The sequence below is a fragment of the Porites lutea genome, chromosome 1, assembly GCF_958299795.1.
Source record: "Porites lutea chromosome 1, jaPorLute2.1, whole genome shotgun sequence".
Taxonomy (NCBI): Eukaryota; Metazoa; Cnidaria; class Anthozoa; order Scleractinia; family Poritidae; genus Porites; species Porites lutea.
In genome coordinates this window covers 11,825,301-11,845,860 of record NC_133201.1, presented here as the reverse complement: position 1 = coordinate 11,845,860, position 20,560 = coordinate 11,825,301, and the positions used below count along the sequence as shown (strand labels likewise).

The 20,560-nt window shown below is 39.2% G+C and overlaps 1 protein-coding gene across 1 annotated transcript; it reads right to left on the bottom strand.

Annotated features, from left to right (window-relative positions):
• Nucleotides 1-2,722: 2,722 nt before the first annotated feature.
• LOC140945250 (uncharacterized) lies at nt 2,723-19,975 on the bottom strand. The gene is made up of 11 exons (XM_073394304.1): nt 19,619-19,975; nt 16,780-17,107; nt 14,977-15,161; nt 13,526-13,748; nt 12,891-12,949; nt 12,343-12,436; nt 12,174-12,260; nt 11,236-11,313; nt 8,215-8,295; nt 6,753-6,971; nt 2,723-4,321 (listed from the first exon to the last, which is right to left on the bottom strand). Exons 1-11 carry the CDS (start codon nt 19,894-19,896, stop codon nt 3,908-3,910), a joined length of 2,046 nt encoding a protein of 681 aa, XP_073250405.1. The 5' UTR covers nt 19,897-19,975; the 3' UTR covers nt 2,723-3,907.
• Between the last annotated feature and the right edge of the window lie 585 nt (nt 19,976-20,560).

Sequence of the window (20,560 nt, the reverse complement as noted above, 5' to 3'; positions counted from 1 at the left end):
AAAAGATAATTCAGGGTGTCAGAGGGGATTTGAAGTCTAGAATAGCTGCTACGGGTTACTTGTATGGGTTACTTACCACTCAAGATCTGAATTGTGCCCTATGAAACTTCCCAGTAAGTCAGGTTGCAGGTTGAAAGGTTGCTGGCTGGGAACTCTTCCATCAGTCTGTACACACTTTTTTCCTTTGTTATGTTTAATTTAGTGTATAGTTAGCTCTGTTTTTACTTCTTTTTTTTTTCTTATTGTTGTTGAATTGCAGTTGAATAAGTGTGAATAAATGAACTTGAACTTGAACTTGAAAACAAGTCTTACGTTTTGTATTTCTTATGTTTACGCAAAATCCGGTAATTACGTTTCATTATGATTTTGCCTACAGCTTACGTCTAGTAATCCCCTACCAAAAAAAAAAACAACTTTAAACTTGAAAGAAAACAGCTTTAATGAGAAACCTGATAGTGTCACAAATCTCTTTTATTCAAAATTCAATAATTGTTTTATTATCCATTAAGAACAATTTATACTTTAAGAAAAAAATAAAGCATTCTTACCTCGGTCGATTTGAAGTTCTCGTCTGCATTTGCCAGTAGCTGAGCAAATTCAGGATAAAAACGGATGTTTTCTTCAAATAGCAGTTGAAATTCGTGGAGTTGTATTTTTGCTGTTTTTAGGTAATGGTTCGGCTATTCAGTGTTGTTCGGAAAACGTGTGCATGAAGTTTTTCGCCATTTTTTTCCAGCACCACCATTCGCACCACCTATACAGCTGGGCTGGGTTGTTCGAAGGTAACCCAGGGTAAGTGTGAAATTTGAACTAGGATATATGTGAGAGCCTAAAAAGCAAATTCAGTTTAATTCTCTTTGCCCACAATTTCATGATTAGATACCCTAAAAAAAATAGAGAAAATTATCCGAGAGAGTGCTTTTAATAAAAAGAGAAAGAAACCCGGGTTAAACCCCGGGTTAGCGCTAACCGGCGTTTGAACAACTGGGCCCTGGGCGGACGTGACCTAGTTCCCAGGGCTTCTCGGTTGCTGTCCCCTTTTTCTACAATTACCCTGCCCAAATGATGCTATTTTATCGGATCATGCAAATTTCGGTCAATGCCTGCTGGTTATGAAGACTTAGCCTGTTTACAGGCCCTCTATTTTCTCTTCAAAGTTGGTCGAGCGCGAGTGATAAAAAAATAAAAACCACGGGGAATTTATTGACCGCTAGTTAGTGGGGCACGAACACGTGACGAACCCTAAGAACGTCTGCGTGGGAGGCTACAGGCCCCTCGGGAAATCATTTAGTTTCGTTTTCCCTCGAGTTCTGATATCAGGACTCTCAGGAAAACAGAACTGTTTCCCTTGGGGTCTGCATTAAGTATATAATGTCCTGGCGATTGAAACAAGGATCCTTAATTGATCTTGTACACTTCTCCTGGTACGTCATATTCATGCTAATAATGTGCTTCAGCTTCAGTCTTGGGCTTTAACCATCATGGTGAAAATTTAAGACAAAACGCCTGCTACAACTAAACCGTCTAACATAGTAAAACCTGTATTAAGCGGTAATGCTTGGGGAATGGCTTACTGACCTCTTAATACAGACTTGACAAACCTGTGAGTTATTCAAGAAAATACAGATGGTGAAAGACTGAAATATCCATTCCACAACAAATTGACATCAAAGTGTTTCTACACTTTCTTATCTCAAAGGTACGAAACTAAAAGCCCACTAAAGGTCATTTATAAACAGTATATTTGTTGCACTAGCATGGACATCATGTTAAAGTGAGCGTCCAAAAGAGGTGAAGAAAATGAAAAAGTACAGTAACTCGTTGGGACCTCGGAAAAGGTGAGTGCGACTGCTAAATAGAGTTGACCACGTAATGCAGATCAGTTTCACAGTAATTGAGGGAAGTGATGTGCGGGAATTTGGTAAGTAACCGCGTTAAAGAGGCTGACCGCTTAATACAACGCTTAATTCACAAATTTAAAAACGATCTGGGAAACTGTTGGAGAAACAATAATCATGTAATGTGATTCGTTGATTAATATCATATGACACTCTCTTGGGGATTACACGTGCTCCTCGATTGCATCATCTTATGATTTATTCTCTCGCCTTGTAGCTTATGTTATTCAGTTCTAGTTGTAACCTTCTTTGGGTTCAGATTAAAGATAGATTCTTAGTGGGTTATGGGCCCAGAATAATGCCCAGGATAACGCCCAGAAGAACGCAGAAAATAACTCTCGGGACGACAGGAAACTTGAGGAATGATGGTATAAAAATATCACGTTCGGATTGTTCTTCTAAGACGTGTTGGCTTAGTTCGTTTATTCAAGAAGGCGGAAATCACTAAAATCGAGCGCTTGGATGGAAAGAATTAGCAATCGTGGAAATACAACATTAAACTTGTGTTGATGGAACGCGGTTTATGGGGATTTGTTGAAGGAACAGAAACTGCTACTGGTGCTAGTGCGGCAGCTAAAGATAGATTCTTAATAGAAACTGGGACGAGTTAACTTTCGCAAAGACCTCTGGGATCGTGACTGGGGACGCGCCAGTCAGCTATTGGCCATTTTTTCCCCTGTCCCCAGTAACAGTCCCAGAAGTCTTTGCGAAAGTTAACCTGGACCAGATTCACTTTCTAGCGTGGCAAATATAGGTTTGACTGCACTTGTATCGGATCTTTTTCTTTAAATGTAAAGCTAGTTTTATTGACGACACTCAAGAAATAAAAACTGGTAAACTTTTTTTAGTGGTCATAATTATACACTTATTTACAACGACTGCATGGACGAACGATTTCACCATTACTTTCTTAGGGATGTTATTAATTGTACAAAATAATATAAAACCATGCTAAAATTACAACTAGCAAGAACGCACGGATTAACCAGATTCGTTCCCAGTACCTACTCTTAAAAACGTCTGGGGAAAGTTATAAAGATCGTGTGGAATACTGCGAAGGCGTAAAAGTCGTACCAAAGTAGTTTCCCGATCTTCGTCCGAAAATCCTTTGATGCAATCATTTCTCATCAAGCGAGCTAAGAAAGATGCTGCAGATTAACAGAATTGGATTTTGTTTCCATATGTCATTTACCTATTTAGCCAAAAACTGTACTCTTGTTGTCGATATCTCTATTGATCATATATTAATCTTTGATTTTGTAAATATATTCCTTCATCCCAGATGATTTGTACAACGCGCCTTAAAAAGGTAGTGTCAGGAGACGGACAAGCCTGAAGATGCATTGTAGTGATAACACTCTAAAAGCGAACAAGTTCTGTATTGTTTATAGGGAACATTTTATAGGCGCATTAAAACTCGGGTTTACATAACTGTCTCGAATTCTCCCAACCTCTCCCGTGTTTATATCAGGCTATGCAAACACGGAAAACGTTTTCTATTGCTTAATTAACTTCGACATATATCAAGGCAAGAAAAGAATATCAACCTACTAAAAATCATCCTTTTTGCTGCCCATCCCATCGATACTGAAAAACTGTTACGGGCGGCGCTCTTAAAGTCGTACACCGTCGTACATGATTATGGCAGTTTCGTGACAAGAGTCAGCCGACACAGAGGCCCTTTCAAGTGGCATCGCGAGTCAAGACACATGAGACTCCTGTCAACTTTGACGGGAATTCCTACCTTTGCGAGGTAGGCTGACGCAAATGCCTTTTTCCAACTAACCTGGAGAACAGTTACTCATACCTAAGGACAGGAGCGTCATCAGTAGACACCAACAAGCGTGGCAACGAGTTGGGCTCTTTCCATATCACTCCCGGTACATTGCTATCACCCGGAAAACGGACGTCTACATGATAGTTTCTGTATTTCTTTAAATAATTTTTACTGTCAATGCCAACCGACAGTAAATTAGCTTTGGTCACAAAAACCAATATAAACCGCTCTGTCAGCTGCTGAAATTCCCTCCCAGACGACTCTTAGAACCTGTTCTCCGAACAGCCGCCGCTATTCGCTGTCTGCTGTCGTCCACGCTCCCTGCACGTGATTTTCTCCCAGCATCACGTGAGCCCGAACCAGGCCTATAACCCACGCCTCCGTCAAAACCAACAAAGCACGAAGAGGCCTGGTAGCCTAAGGTGTCCCCAAGTCCATTTGAGGCTAGTCCTTTTGAAATCTCACTGTTGAGGCGATCGGAGGAAGGAGAAGAAGAACTTGACGAGTTAAGAGTGTTACTGCGTGAAAACGAAGAGCCGGAAGCACGTTGAAGAGCTAAAAGTTGAGCCCGTGCTTCACCCAAAGCATCGGTCAGCTCTAATCGTTCCTCACACTCACGTCGAACTGTTTCTTGTAAAAAAGCTACCTAGAAAAGACAGGTGCATATGTCATAGTTAGAGTTGAAAGTAATATATTGCATTGTTATTGTCAAGTTAACGTTTCGTAAGAACTGTTGTAGTAACACTGTTTTCGTATCTTGTTCGACATTATTCATTGTTTATTGCCACAAACTTGTTTTGTTAGTGAGTTAGTTAATTAGTTAGATTTTTAGTTAGTTAGTTTTTGTTTGTTTGTTTTTTTGTTTAGTTGTTGCTGCGGAGCGACCGAAGGGAGCGAGCAACAACATAATCAGGATTTAAAGGAAATATATAAGGGGCGACGAATTCCCGAATTCATCACTTTTTACCACAATGCATTGCATTTAACCACACTTTTTACCACAATGCATTGCATTTAACCAGAGTGCATTGCGCCAAGAACAACTCAAATAAAAACACGGGGAAGTTCGGTGGGTGAGAGAGTGCATCGTTCGCTGCTCAGAATTAGAGTTTTCTTTGTGACAAATTTTCTACAGTACGGTTAGAGGTCTTACCAAATTTTAAGACACGCAGGAGTCTTTCAGATGAGTACGATGGTTAACTTGGGGATTGGATTTCAATTCAAGAGCCTTTGACTCGTCCAGGTGTGAAACCTGACGAGAAGATGAGCATTTGCTCTTCGACTCCGCAACACGGGGGATATACAAATTCCAGCTTGCTAGAAGGTGATGTGAAAGTGAGAAAATGTCATGCAATGCTATTCTTAAGAAACTGTATGAGCCGAAAATGGATGTGATTTGGACCATTCGCTTCAAAATAACAGCGGAAATCGAGATAACAAAACATATGTTTTGTGTCCTACTTTGCAGACGAGGACGTGTATCGGCGTTTTGAAAGGCATAATTATGTTCTTTCATTCATTCATTGCCCTGGAATATGCGTTGACATTGTTTTTTCACTGTTAATAGCTCGGTTAATGCGGCTGGCGATCATCTTGCCGGCGGAAGTTTCATGGAAAAGGAAAAAAATGAAAGACTTTTTCTGAAAATTATGTAATCAGCCTCTGTGGTGTAGTGGTTAGGTGTAGTCGCGTCGAGTCGAAGGTGCCGGGTTCGAGTCCTACCGACTTATTTATTCCTTCTTCCTTTTTTTTCCGTTTTTTGTGTTGTTGTTTTTCTATAAATATATAGCTAAATAACTGTTACTTAATAAAATGCAACAAACAGCAAGAAAAGTATTGTGTTTCCAGAGAAAATGTCGTGCACCGTATATTAAATATATGGATAAACAATCTGAATTTCTATTATTTCCTACAATTTACTGTGGGAAAACCAGAGTTGATAACCACTTGATCATTTTCTAAACAACGTTCCCACGAGTTCTTTCTATAGACTGACAGTAATTATTCTAGTACTTTCGAACATGTAAATAGGACATTCAATGTCATTTTTGATTCTTTTAAGTCTCACTGCCTAACTAATGCCAGTATCAACAGAATGTGCCGCAGCATTACTATCTTTTAGATACCCTAGTTGTTATTATTATTGAGATGCGTGAACTACCCAGAACCTTATTGAAACAAAAAACAAAAAACAAAAACAAAACAAACAAAAACAAAAAAAACTTTCACTGAATTTGCTCAGGGGTCCATTACTAAGGGTAATAGCTCCTGGTTTGGTACATGTATCCCAGGAGAACCGAGAGCTGGCTGAAGGTACTCTTGTAAACTACCGCTGTATACACTTGCGACAGATTGAAATAGTAAAGAAAAATATTCACAAATTCCGGCAACAAGATGCCTGAAATTTGAAAAGAAACAATAGGTGAAGTTGTTGTTTACCATTTTGATCTTGGTAGAATCCGTAATCTTGCAATGAAATGATCGGAATGTTAACCAAGCACCCATGAAATAAGCTTTATTTTCTTTGCTTGTATTTTTGTTTCGGTGAAATTAAGTGACTGTTCGTAAAATGTTTTCATTTTGGGGTGTCAGTGTTATCTCGAGCGAGATAGTCCTCGTGTGGTTTGGAACGTGAAACAATAGACCTTTTTACAGAAACGGCGGCCATATTGAATTAATTGGATTTAAGAAGTATTATGGGATGCCTAGGGACATGAACTCGATCCGACACACTCGCATCAGTATTTACGCGCGCTTTTCGGGCCAATTTTTCTTTAAGTTTTCCTAGAAAAAGATTGTAATGGGAAAAAAAGGTTGTTGTGCCGTGTTTGGATGTAATAATGATCGCCTTTTTCCCGAGTAATAAACATTGAAGTTCTCTTTTTGCCCGAAAAGCACGCGTAAATACTGAGCGAGTGGCCTATGGGCATTCCATATATAATACTCCTTAAATCTAATAAACCCAATATGGCCGCTGTATCGGTAAAAGGTCTATTGTAGCGCCTTTATTACAAATTACTGGCAAGTCCTATGCTTCACCAAAACGAAAAGCCACAGAAAACAAATCATTTAATAACCTCTTGTCTCCACGACTCCTTTTTAGTTTCCAGTTCTCCAATTTGTTTCTTGGCTTGTTGAAGCATTTGCTCCGACTCCTGGAGCCTGGTTCTTAGCCTGATAACTTCTTCCGTTGACTCAACTGACGGCTTGCGTACGCGATTTTCCATATCCGCGATTTTTTCTTCTAAGTTTTGTATAATTGAATCACTGGCGTTCCTTGACTGTTCACTTTTGTCCTAAAAAAATAAAAAATAAAATAAAATAAAAAAAAACAATGTAGAATGAAATAGCCAGTTTCAAAAGTACAGCTAGAACATCAGTCAGACAGACACCGGCCCTTTTGATAAACTTATAGCCCACTCACACCAGTAGCAAAGTAAAAACATGTTTAAAACCTGTTTAGTTAACTTAAAACGGTCTTCATTTTTAGGGCCCGCGGAGCGGATTTTCAAGTGGTGTTGGGGGGAGGGGGGGGGGGGGGGGGGCTAATGCGAACGCGTAAGCGTGAGCAAACTAGGGGGGTCCGGGGACACATTCCCCCCAGAAAATTTCAAATTTAAGTCTTCTGAAACGGCTGTAAAATAGTGCATCTAAAACTGCCAATAGTAATATAAATTGGTAATTATTACATCGGCACAACAAGTTGCAGCCTGGCCCCCACGTTACACCAAAATTTGAACGAATAGACTTGAAGCTAAACCCAACACACGCAACGGTTGAGTGTCAACCGGACATTTTTAAGTCGGATTCTCCGAAGGTGCCAAAGTGGCCTTTTCGATTGTCAGTAAGAGCTACAAACTGATTGCCAACAGGTACAAGACAAAGTTTGTCTGTTCTCTGTTTGTGGGTGGTCAGTACTATCAGATTACTAATTCAAAGTAGACAGACTGCACATTATATTAATTGCTAAAAAATATATATCTACGTGTCGCAACTGTTCATCAGTGGGATGCCTAAAATACGTGCTATTCCACAATTGGTTTCGGCTCCATTGACAGATCTGGGTAACCAAAACAAAAAATATATATATATATATTTCACCATCCAAAAAGGGAGGGGGGGGGAGGTTGCACAACCCCACCCCTCCGCGGTCCCTAAATTTGTTTCCTTCTTAGAAGCTCCTTAACAAATTTTGTCAATTACAAAATTTTTGTATAAATGAAAGCATACGTCAAAATTTACTTGAACTCGTTACAGCAAGGAGCCCAAAAGTGTGACCTCCATTAATTAACTCTCATTCTTTTATGCAGACATTAACCAATCAGACGTCGAGGACAGTTTCCAGCTGGCTTCTGATTGGATTAAATCTGCACGAAAGAATGTGAATAAATCAAAAGCGGTCACACTTTTGGGCTCTTTGCTGTAGAAGCCAATCCTCTAGATTTCATTTTGTTAAACCTGGTCTAGATACACATGTTTTGTTTGTGTGAATAGGGCTTGGTGGAGATGCCACGGACCTTTCTAGTAGAGGCAGCTTACCTTCAATTCTTTCAAGGCCTGCTCTAGCCGTCTAACTTCTTCGCGGTGTTTTCGATTCAAACCTGTGATATCCTCTCTGAACTAAAATTTTGGGGAAAATGAATCAGAAAGTTGTTAATGGACCTGCAGTGAAGGGTTCTTTTGGCAAGAAGCCTGTCAGGTTGTGTTATCGTAGTAGTAAGGACTTTAAGGGCCTGTTTACATGGAGGTGGGGGACCCCAGGTACATGTAGGTGGGGTAACCCGCCTGTCCATTATTTTTAATTTGATCACGTTTACGTGATATTGTGACAGGTGGGGTGACCCGCCAAGGCGGGTAGCCCGGTCTGCCAATAGGCCTTTCCCGAATGTGCCTATAAAAATGCTGGAAAGTTGCTCACTGGAATGCTAAAAAGTTGCTAAAAAAATTGCCAAAAATCCAAAAAGGTTCCCACCTAAATTTCAAAAGTTGTCACCTAAAATTTCTTCACATTAATTACTATCATTGGTCAACAAAAAAGTTAAAAATTTAAAAAAATTGAAGTTTTCCATGAAATCGTTGACTTTTTCGTGCTTGATATGTGCTCAAAACCTATATTTTGCTTAAAAGTTGCTCAGAAAGGCAAAATTTGCTCGAGGTTGCTAGAACCGCCAAAAGTTGCTCAAAAGTTTTCGAGCACAATCGGGAAAGGCCCATCCGCCAAACAGGGTAACCCTCTCAGTAGGGAGTCAAATTTTGCCATGTAAACGTTTCAAGGTGGGGTAGCCCGCTTAGCCGGGGTCGGATTCGTGATGCATCAAATTCGCGCAAAATTCACTTTGGCGGTGGCTTTGCATCATTATTAAAGGTAACAATAGAAAGCCACATCACTGAAGGTTGCAGCAAGAGCAGCAAGTGAGTGTAAAAAGCATTAATCGCCAAAAAAGGGGTTTGCCAGCATTTTTCTTGTTTACGTGCTTAGCGACCACTCAGTAATATTCAGAAAGTGCATCCCGGGATGGCGGGGTTGTAATATTGCATGTAAAGGAGGGTTTCTTTTTTACTACACCTAAGCGGGTTACGTCACCTACCTGGGGAACCCCACCTCCGTGTAAACAGGTCCTAAGATCCAACGACGCGACGGCAACGAGAATGTCGCTTAAAAAGTGAGTTTTACTTCCTTCAGTCTTAATCGCGGTTATTCCTACCCACTTACTTTGTCAAATGTAGGCGAACCCTCCTGAAGTTGAGTTCCAGGAGACCGTATCCAAGTTCAGAAAGAGACTGAATAAATTTTCGTCGTTACTTTTTTAACCGTGAAATTCGGCATTTTCACGTCGTAGGCGTGCAAAAACGGCAAAGAAATGTACAAAAAACTGTGATGCACGTGCAAAGTTGTTGCTTTGCTTGTTAAACCTATTGTTGTTTTTGACGTTCTCGTTGCGGTCGCGTCATTGGATTTTAGGGCCCGTTTACATGGAGGTATTTGATCACGTGTACATGACAGATGGAGTGACCATAAGAGGGATTATATGGACAGGCCGGTTACCCCACCTAACCGGGTTTAGCTCACCTACCTGGGGTCCCCCACCTCCATATAAACAGATCCTTAAAGTCCCTAGTAACAGATAGGGAAGAACCTGTCACAAGTCGATCTACGTGAATTGCGGGCAAAAGTCGCGCAGAAACTGTCAGTATAATTGTTAGTCTCTTTGGAGCTGCAGTGTGACCTTCAGCAATACTTTCTTTGCAATGAACAAAGGAGCTTTATTACAGTGGGTAGTGGGTAGCCCAAGCGAAATGTCCGGGCCGCAAGTAAACTGAACCACGAAGAAGCACCATGGGAATCGAATACTTAATTAACGTAATAGAGATCTCCTGCACCGACGTTACCTGGAAAAGTCGCTTTAACTATTAACATGTAAAAGGGAACAGAGTCCCTTTATGCGCGTTTTAGTTGTAAACGTAAAGGAAGCCGTTACTTTGTAAAAAAAAATACTTCAAATAAAAGTTTTGTAGTGTAAGGAAAATGGAAAAGCTCGACGGAAAATTAGAATTAAATTCCTAGGAACACCAATCTGGGCGAGAACAAGGTTCTAAGTGACCTCTAAAACAGATTGAAATAAAACAGGCAACCAGTTCTCGCAACCGATTAAGGCCTGCATTGATTTCAACTGCACGAAGGATGTTGAAATAGCAGCTGCGTTTGGATTTCTTTGAATTAATATATACATTCTTTTTCATTTCCCCAAGTGATATAAATGTATGACGTGTAAAATAGTAACGTTCCGTCCTGAAAGACAGTGAGGCAAGCCAAAGTCTGCAATTTGCATCCACTAAGCGAGACAAATTTGATATGGAAGTCGCTAACCTGCCAGCAAGCTCTTCATTTCGCGTGATTTCTCAATATATCACTCAAATGGAGAGTTTTCTCGCAGGCTAGCCTAAGGAGGTCCCACGGGCCTTAATAATAAAGCCCGCAAAACTATTGCGCACATTTGAACTTATCGTTTACGAACCATCTTACAACCAATTTCAAATTAGAAGTACTTTTATGCTTCTGCGTTGTAAGTTCTGGGCAAAGACTCGTAAGGGCGCGAGTTTGTCTCCAGTGCTTTTAGAGACCAGGCCCCAGTTGTTCGAACGCTGGTTAGCGCTAACCCGGGATAAAATTTTAACCGGGTTTTCTTTTTCTTGTTATCAAAGGCACTCTCTCTCGGATAATTTTCTCTATATTTTTTTAGAGTATCTAATCATCAAATTGTAGCCAAAGAGAATTAAACTGAATTTGCTTTTTAAGCTCTTATATAACCCAGGGTTGGTGCGAAATTGGAACTCAGATATGAGAGCTTAAAAAGCAAATTCAGTTTAATTCTCTTTGCCTACATATTTGATGATTAGATACTCTAAAAAGAATGGAGAAAACTATCCGAGAGAGTGCTTTTGATAAAAAGAAAAAGAAACCCGTGTTAAAATTTAAGTTCGGGTTAGCGCAAAGCCTCTTTCGAACATGGGCCCAGTAGTCACGTCACCTCAAACCATCTGCATACACAGTACACTTACCTTGTCTTGAGAGGCTTTGGCTTCCTTCTTCCATTGACTGAGTTCTTCTGCATGTTTCTGCTGTTCCTCTTCCATCTCCTTAGAAATTAAAACATTAAAAAAAATACGATAACCCAAAGGGAAATCACTGTTTCTCTATTATTCCACAGGAAACAACCCTCTTGTTCTACCCACATTAATGTGCTTTTAAAAACCGTTTGCTAGTGTGTTAACAAAAACGCATCAAAAGCTCTGTATCAGCATAGCATTAACTTCGACAGTCCATAATAAGCAACCGAAATTGCATACCTGGCGATACGTTCTTGTTTCTTCGGTATTCTCATTTAGTGTGTGTACATTTTAGTGCGCATACTTAAATAGTGCCAGCGACAATTTTTTTCCGTCATGTTTTGAGCTTGGAAACATATCATGTATGTCACGTAAAGGTAGCCATGACGTCACCATTTTCGACAACCTTTGTATTGCGACAGACCTCTGTTTTTACTGCCCACCTTCCAGGACGTTTTCGGAAACATAAGTTTCCACAAACCCCGGTTTTTGCCAACTTCAGTGTGCAAGCAGGTCCAAAAATCATAAAAATCCATGTATCTCTAACCTAAAACGTATTACCGTGAATGGAGTCGAATGTTATCCGATCCTCTATGGTGTTATCACCGCAGTTTGGTTTTTAGTCTTCTGTACTGTTTTGTGCAAGTAACACTTGTCTTGTTTTTCACGTGTATGCGTTGGTATATACGTTTCCAGTTCCCAAACGAACTCGTTTACACATGAATCTGTCAACTTTATTGTGAGTCTTTCATGGCTTTTCCCCTCTCCCCATTTTTGTCGTTTCACGACCAGACACAGGTACAATTAACCGGCACAGTTTTGCAGTTTCATTAAATTCCATGAAAGTTGACATGTTATAAATAACTTTAATGGGTGTGTCCGCTAAATACCTTTTGAAATGCATCAGTTAGCTCCTTCCACAAATCGTTTTTCTCTTTGTTGAACTGTGCTTCTTTTTCCTCCACAACCTTTTCAAGCTGCAAGGAAAAAGATAACGAAACCTCGCTAATTATTCAATAAAAGAACAACCGGTCTTTTCATTACGGAAGTTCTTTATACCTTTTCTGGCCAGGCATCTGCCTCTTCCATCTTCCTTTTAAAGCTCTCTCTCAACTGTTCTATGCGATTATGGTGTGAGGAAATCATCACTTCCCTATCAAACGGAAAATCAATGTAAACATTGAAGAAAATTGGAAGGAGAAAGGTGAAGACTATTAAACACTGGCTTTTACAAGCTATGAAGAAATATCAGGGTCGAAAGAGCGCTTACGACCAGGTGAAAGTCAAAAATCGAAGTTTGAAGCTGAGTTCTCAAAGGTATCTGAGTCACACAAATCACAGCGTTTCACTTTTTCCAAGGCTCCATCGCTTAAGGTCTAGGAAAGAAAACAGATTTTGCTTAGTTTTAGCTTTTACGCAGTTTGGTTCTTCCCTTCTACTTCAGAGTTCGAAACTCTAGTTTTCACCACATTGTAAGCGAATATTATTATTATTTTTATTTTATTTTTTCACTCCCTTAAAGGTTCCAGTTATCGAGAGTCAACTGTCAACTGTTCTTAAGTTTCAGCAACATATATCGCCTATATCAAGAAAAAAAACTGAGTTACCTTTCCTCTTTAAGAGCTGCTGCCTCATCTTTCGATTTCGCCAAAGATTCTTTTAAGGCCTGCGAGATAGCACAAGATATAAAGACAAGTAATTGTTCACATTTCACAGGAAAACGAAGAAGATAAATAAAGAAAATAACAACAACAATAACTGGAAATGCCATTTTCAAGGAGGTTGTTTTACAATTCAGTCACTCTTACAAGTAACTATACTCCAAGGCAAGCTCGTTACAGTAGTATTGGTATGTACAGTTGGGCTTGCTTCTTGAATTGAAAGCGTTACCCTCTTCAGGCCAAAATACGCATTCCAATTATCGTCTCCCTACCACAGGCCTGACTGTCCAATGTGCTATTGGGCACGGAAAGGACTGATGATGATGACGATGAAGATGGTCCTAATGATGATGATGATGACGAGGACGACCACGACCACGACGAGGAAGATTATGATGATACAGCCAAAATTCGATACCCTATCTCAGACCTGACCACGACAGCAAGTAATAAGGCATAATCTCGGTATAAACCCAGCAGCTGCTTTGGTTTGAGTCTGCAGTTTAGAAGGGCTTCCTCTGTCGCCCCACCCTGCTCTGTTTGGTCGGCATAAGAAATCATATCTTAAGACACAAAGTTACCTTTAGTTCTTCCAATGAATTAGCCTGTTTCTCTTCTTCCACACTTCTGGCATTGGTAAATTCAGCCACACGCCTCTCAAGCTCTTTAGATCTCTCCAACAGTTGCTGAATCTGTTTCTCTTTGGCGAGTATATCGTCTTGTTTCTTTTGGGTTTCTTGTTTAGAAGCCTTCGCTTGATTCCGTAATTTCTCTTCAAGGCTGGTTAGATCATTTGTTTTTGATCTGAAAAAGGGACACGATATAAAGAAACGTGCAGTTATTGCCAAAAAAGAGCTCAAAGTGGAGGAATTATTAAGATTCAGTTCAAAAATACATGTACATACATTTTTTAACAATGATAAGCGGCCCTCTGTTGAGTGGCCACTTTCATTGAGCAGTCACCTTTATTAAGCGGACGCAGTCTCCCTGTATTGTACCCTGAAGAAGACTCTTTTGAACAGCGTCGATTGTACAATTTCAAATTAACATTAAGCAATTACCCTGCGAAGGAATTTTAATCTTTACTACACCCTGTACGCTTCCACACTGGCGTATTTCATTGCGTTGCCGCCGTCATAAAACTATCTCCAAAGAATGTTAATAAATATAATCATGATCGCTTTTGTACTAGTCTTTTCTTCCTCAGGACTCGCTCTTTCTTGTTTTTTCTTCCTTTTTCCTTTTCAATTAAAAAGTGTGATTTTCAGGCTTCTCGGGCATCTAAGTGCTGTAGACAATCTCAGGTTTTCACTCTCTCACTTTTTGCCTACACAGTACGTCCAAAAAGTAGATGACTCAAACCTAAGGGTAGTAATTTTATTTATTTATTTATTTATTTATTTATTTATTTATTTATTTATTTATTTATGTGTTTTTTTGTATAGCCGGTTGCTGGCACTTACAAATGTAATGAAAACCCTGTACACTCTTTTTTTTTTATAAGAATATATTTTATAAGAATATCGAGGCTGAAATTTGGGAAATTTTAAGAATATTTTAAGAATAAAGCCGAGGCTGAGTGAGATTTTGAAAAGGATAGATATAATTTTGTGGTTGAAACATCTGTAAATACAATACAATTTTATGTTTTTAACTTAACCGTATAAAATTGTTCCTTTCCCTAAAACGGCGAAACTAGCCAACAAAACGAAAAAACCTGCACTAGCTATAGCAAAATGTTCAACGCTAATGACAGTTCGATGAACGGTACATGTAATACATATGTACAGTATTCAGCACAGATCTAGATACCAAACACTTGTAATTGATACCTCAGTAAATTCTAAAACGGAAATGTCGTAAGCTATAATTTAAGAATAATACAAGAATATTTTCAGCCTAAAATCGGCAGAAAAATAAGAATATTCAGCCTGGGTCGGAAAAACAACATTCTTATAAAAACAAAGAGTGTACCCGTAAGAATGGTTCCATGGATGAGTGCATGAGAACACTGAAAAAAGACAGGACTCACTTGATCAGCTCCTTGTAGCACATTATTTCATTATTAAAGGAATTATTCTTTTCTTTCATCTTGGCCAGTTCCTTCTCTTGCTCAATAACTTTTCCTTCTAACTGTGTACACTTCTCACTGAGCTCATGGGCCAAAGCCTCAGATTTGCTGCAAAGCTCTTGCTTTGTTTTCATTTCATTTTCAAGCTTTAAGCAAAAAAGGGAAAATGCGATTTTATATTAACTAAGGAGTGACCATCAAGTGGGCATGCAGTACAAATAGCATGCATAGGTTTTCAAGTCCTGTAGAGCCGAACTCCACTTTATAAACACCTGCTTAACACAGACACCGTATAGAGTACTAAAGTGATGACGCCATAAAAATGAAATTTCTGAAATTATGGGATTTGTCAGGATATTCTGAAAGAACAATGTCCAAGAGGCCTACTTGCCAAAAATGAGCATTTCACGGCAAATTGTCTCTGAGATCTAGCCCAGTTATACTCAGAAAACTCCATACAAACCCTTCTAATTTTTTTTTGGGTCGACCCAAAAAAAATTTAGAAGGGTTTGTATGGAGTTTTGTAGCATAACTGGGCTACGATCTCAGAGACAATTTGCTCCCACATGCTCATTTTTGGCAAGTAGGCCTCTTGGACATTGTTCTTTCAGAATATCCTAACAAATCCCATAATTTCAGAAATTTCATTTTTATGACGCCACACTTTAGTACTCTATTACAGACAGTTTACTTTATCCCTGGGGAAATCCCTTCCTTATATTTTCTATGAATTCAATCTGCTTAATACAGACACCTCATTAATACGGACACTTTCTACCCCCTCTCCCCCCCCCCCCCCCCCTCCTCAGTGTCCATGCATATTAATGGGGTTTGACTGTATTTTTAAGGAGGGCAGTTGTAAATCAGGACTCTGTACTGTTTACTGCTCAATGCAACATAACATTCAGCCTCTGAAAACAGCTGACATTTCCCAACATGACCACTGGTTTCTCCATGAAATGACTTCTGAAGAATGACTGTACATAGAGATTCCACTGATGAATTGTGTCACTACACAGATCTGGGCAGTGCTTCTGAGTGTTCATGCCACCAGGGAAATTTGCTTCAACCAATCAGAAGCACGACCCACATCTGGGTAGTGACACATCATCAGTATGAAATTTCAACAGTCATAATTTATTACTCAGATGTCATTTAGTGGGAAAACCAGTGGCAGCTGTTTTCTAAGGTTACACAACATTCACATTTTTTTCTTCTTGTTGTAAATTTTAATACTATGAACCTCTATACAATGCAGACACTTCTCCCAAGTGACTACATAAAAAAGCTGCCTATTTATATCAAAACAATAAAAATATTCAAAGTCAGATCACTACAGCAGGTTGTACATTTTGATGACCTTTAAAAAGGACACCCCTTTGAAATTTAACTGTTCCATCATCATGTCTAAGCCCTTGTGGATTTTTTAGAACCTGCTTTCAAATAATATTGCAATTGGGCAAGTCCAATGACTAACTGTTAAGATGTACATAATTTTAATTTGTACCTCCACACAGTGTATATCAACTGTAGCATTAATAGCAACTGGCAAGTCACGATGAAATAGAAATAATTAAGTTACATTTTGCAAAATCATTATTTTTGTACATTAATTTACAAGGTATAAAATAACAACATAGAGCAATAGTGTACATATACATGTACAAAATCAATAGAATGTTGCACCCACCTTGGTTAATTTGTTCTCCAAGTCAGTCCTTTCTTTACCTAAGTTGTACAAAATCAATAGAATGTTGCACCCACCTTGGTTAATTTGTTCTCCAAGTCACTCCTTTCTTTACTAAAGTTGTCGCTTAACACTGCTACATTTGCAACAGCATGTTGGAGGTGTTCTAAAGCAGTTTGGTTATTTTCTTGTACAATTACTTTCATATTGCCAAGACTTGCCCTCTGTGTCTTCAGGTCTTGATGGAGTTTGGAAAATGACTTAACAAGATCACTAAACTTTAACTGTTCTGTTGCTACTTGGTCTTGCTTTCTTTGTAGTTCATTTTCTAGGTCTTTTTTCTGTTGTTCAAGACGTTTAATCTGTTCTTGCTTTGAAGTTAGATCTACTGCTAATATCTTTGTTCTGAGAATACAAAAAATTGTAAGCCAGAGAATATAATTTCAGGTGGCAAAACCTCATTCTTTATAGATGTTTAAAGCTTTAATAATGCACAATAAAATAATTAAATGGGATCTTAGAAAAAAATGTACATTTGCCACTTTAGGAGAAAAAAACTGGGATAAGTTAACTTTCACAAAGACCTCTGGGACTGTTACGACGGACAGGGAAAATTTTGACCAACAGTCACAGGGCTTCTGATAGGTCACAAAGAAAAAATCAAATTTCACGGGACTTTCCGACACAGATTCGCGGAAAAGCCGATGGATTTCCTTTCCAGGAAATTTTCGGCGCTAACTTCGCCAAAAAACAATCAATAACAAACGGTTAATTTTGTGGGAATTTTCTGGGCCAATTTCGCTATAAATTGATCGATTTTGCGCTGATTTGATTAATTAGTTTCACATGTACGCGGACGACACTCAACTGTACCTTAGGATGAAGACCACTAAAGTGGAGGACGTTGTGTCTGTGTGCACTAGGGTTGAAGTTTGTTTGTGTGAGCTGAACCAATGGATGCTTTTAAACAATCTCCGGTTAAACAATGATAAGACTGAACTCCAATGGTTCTGCACGCTAAACATCGCCCTAAGCCACCATTAGATTCGATTACTGTCGGTGATGCTAGTGTGGAGCCCACATCTAGCACACGGAACATTGGTGCCATCTTTGACGATACCATGAGTTTCGAGAATCACGTCAATGAGCTATGCAGGACTGCTTTTTATCACATCAGAAACATTAGTCGCATATGTTCATGCCTTAGTATTGACTCAACCAAAACAGTAGTGCATGCATTAGTAACGTCTTGCTTAGATCATTGTAATTCGCTTCTCTATGGCCTACCTGATTATCTTATTCAGAGACTACAATATGTTATGAACGCGGCGGCCAAAGTGATCACTTGCAAGCAAAAGTTTGATCATGTCACACCACTACTTATTTAGCTACACTGGCTCCCCATCCGTCAGTGTATTGTTTTTAAGATCTTATTGTACACCTTTAAGGCACTCCATGGCGCGACTCGAACGTACCTGACTGAGCTCATCAGTCCTTATATTCCTAGGTGAGCTCTTAGGTCTGCTGACCAACTTCTACTGGAGCAGCAAACGCACAAGCTCAAATTGATTGGCTTGAGGGCTTTCTCAGTGTGTGCGCCTTACCTCTGGAGCTCGCTTCCATTTGAGATTAAAAGCAGCGCAACTGTCTCTATCTTTAAAGCTAAGCTTAAGACCTATCTTTTTCAATAAGCATATTTTTAGACTTTCAATTTTTTTCCTTTTTTTGATTTTTAGGACTTTTTAATAGACTTTTGATTTTTTCGATTCTTAGGATTTTTTTTTACATTTTTTAGTGTATAGATTATAATATATTTGACACTGTAAAGCGCATTTGGGTAATAGGAAAATGCGCTATAGAAATAAATTATTTAATAGTTATTAGCTTGTTTAATGTTTTTTGTAACAGAGATAATCATTCGCTATGTTAACAACAAAGGACGGGAGCCTGAGCATTTAGCCAGATTAATTTACGCATGGAAGTTTTGGAATTATTGTAATGTAATGTTTGCTTATTGTGGTGATGATATTTCAAGATAAATTTGCAAGTTTACAGCCCCAATAACCAAGATGAGTTTCAAATATGTTGTATCAACATGTATTTGATAAGACCTCTAGCAAATTTCATGGTATTTTGTGTGTTTTTGTGAATTTCGCAGGATTTCATGGGTACCCAGAAATCTGCAGCTCCGCGACCACGGGAAATAATTTATCAGAAGCCCTGAATGTCCCCCGTGATGATCCCAGAAACAAGTCCAGGACTCATTTTGTTGGCTCCAGTTTCTTTCTCCTTTCTAATGTGGCTAATGCCAATAAAAATGAATAGAGAAAATTAATTTATTTTTTACGAACTGTTTGAATTGAAACTTGTTATGGAGATAAAATTTCAGCTTACTTGTGGCTAAAGCAGGATCTGAACCCAGGATCTAAAATTTATTAGAGGCACTCACTCATAAATTTTAAATCATCATTTTTATAGGAAAGTTTCCAACAGATCTAGGGATATAACTGGGCTTACAGAAATATAATTTTTTTGCAATTGTGGTCAGTCAGTTACAGGTAGCAGGAGCTCAATGCAGGACACCCAAATAACAAGTGCAGCACCCTTAAGCAAGGGTATTTTCCCCTAACTACATGACCGTATGCTTTCTCATCAAATAACACAAATCTACACTGCCTTTAAAAGTCTCAACAGGGCATGTGCATTCCACATTAAACAAAACTGGTTTTGAAACCTAGTCTGTTTCGAAAACAAAAATGGACAGTGGCTAAATGAAAGAATGCATCGGAGGCTGATAGAGGTCTCTTTCTTTGCTATCATTCCACTCTCTCAGTGAGACACCTCTGCCAGCAGGGATCTCAGATGTGTCCAGAAACCCTGTGTGCCTGGGTACCCTGTGCACCCGTTCCCTGTTACCTTTCTTCACTGGCTTGTAACGCCCTTGACAATTTGTCACTTTCCTCCTCCATGCTAGCAACTTTAATCTTGAGTTTCTCTTCTCTCTCAACACTTCCTTTGTAATATTCCATTTGCTTCTCAGCTTCCTTAACTCGTTCCTCCAAAGCCTTCATTTCATTATGAATGAGATAGCTTACGCCGCAAAACTGACAAACAGTGTCATCTTTCTTCATGTTCTGAATTTCCTGGGGGAGGGGATGCTCAGGAACAAATCGCTCAAATGACTGGTCTTCCATCACTGAAATTCTTTCAATATGTTTTCTACAAAAGTACAAATGCACACCCTCAAAAATAGCTAAATACCATCACAACTAGAAATACTTATTTTGCAGAACCTCGCAAAGTTCAGAGGAGGGTGGCCCATAGAATGTTAGGGATGGGAGGGTAGGAGAGATATAGAGTAAATGTAATGTGAAACTGGGGAAGGCAGGTTTTAACATTGGCTGATAAAAATTGGAAGCTGAGACAATTACTAAATCTCTGGTAAAAGTGAATAACAGCTACCCTAGAAGTGTGTCAAACAATGGTCTACTGACAGTCTACTGACAGTGATAAACAAGAAGGATGTAAGTCAGTTGCCTGACAGTTTTTCGGGGGAGCTGTTCTTCACAATGTCCCCAATCTCCTTGAGGTTGGAGTTGATTTCAACCCAGTCCTCTGGCTTCAAAAAGGAAGGGATGAGATCTTGTACTGGCCAGGTTTGGGTTGCTAAAATATTGTTCTGGATGGGTTATAGACAAAGTTGCCTATCTCTGCTTACCATTCACCCTACGTGACTGTGACCTTCCTTCTGTAATTAAGGTCAGAAGGAAATGGGTGTGATAGTGGTAACTGCAGGCTAACATGCACTGAAATTTGCTCAATTTCTGATGGAGAACTAATTTAATTCACATCTTAGAG

Coding starts and splice junctions, on each gene's coding strand:
- LOC140945250 (XM_073394304.1), bottom strand. CDS start 19,896: ATGGAAGACCAGTCATTTGAGCGATTTGTTCCTGAGCATCCCCTCCCC. Junction 15,162..16,779: donor TGGAGAACAAATTAACCAAG/GTGGGTGCAACA, acceptor TTTTGCTTAAAG/CTTGAAAATGAAATGAAAAC. Junction 4,322..6,752: donor AGGAGTCGTGGAGACAAGAG/GTTATTAAATGA, acceptor TGTCTTTTCTAG/GTAGCTTTTTTACAAGAAAC.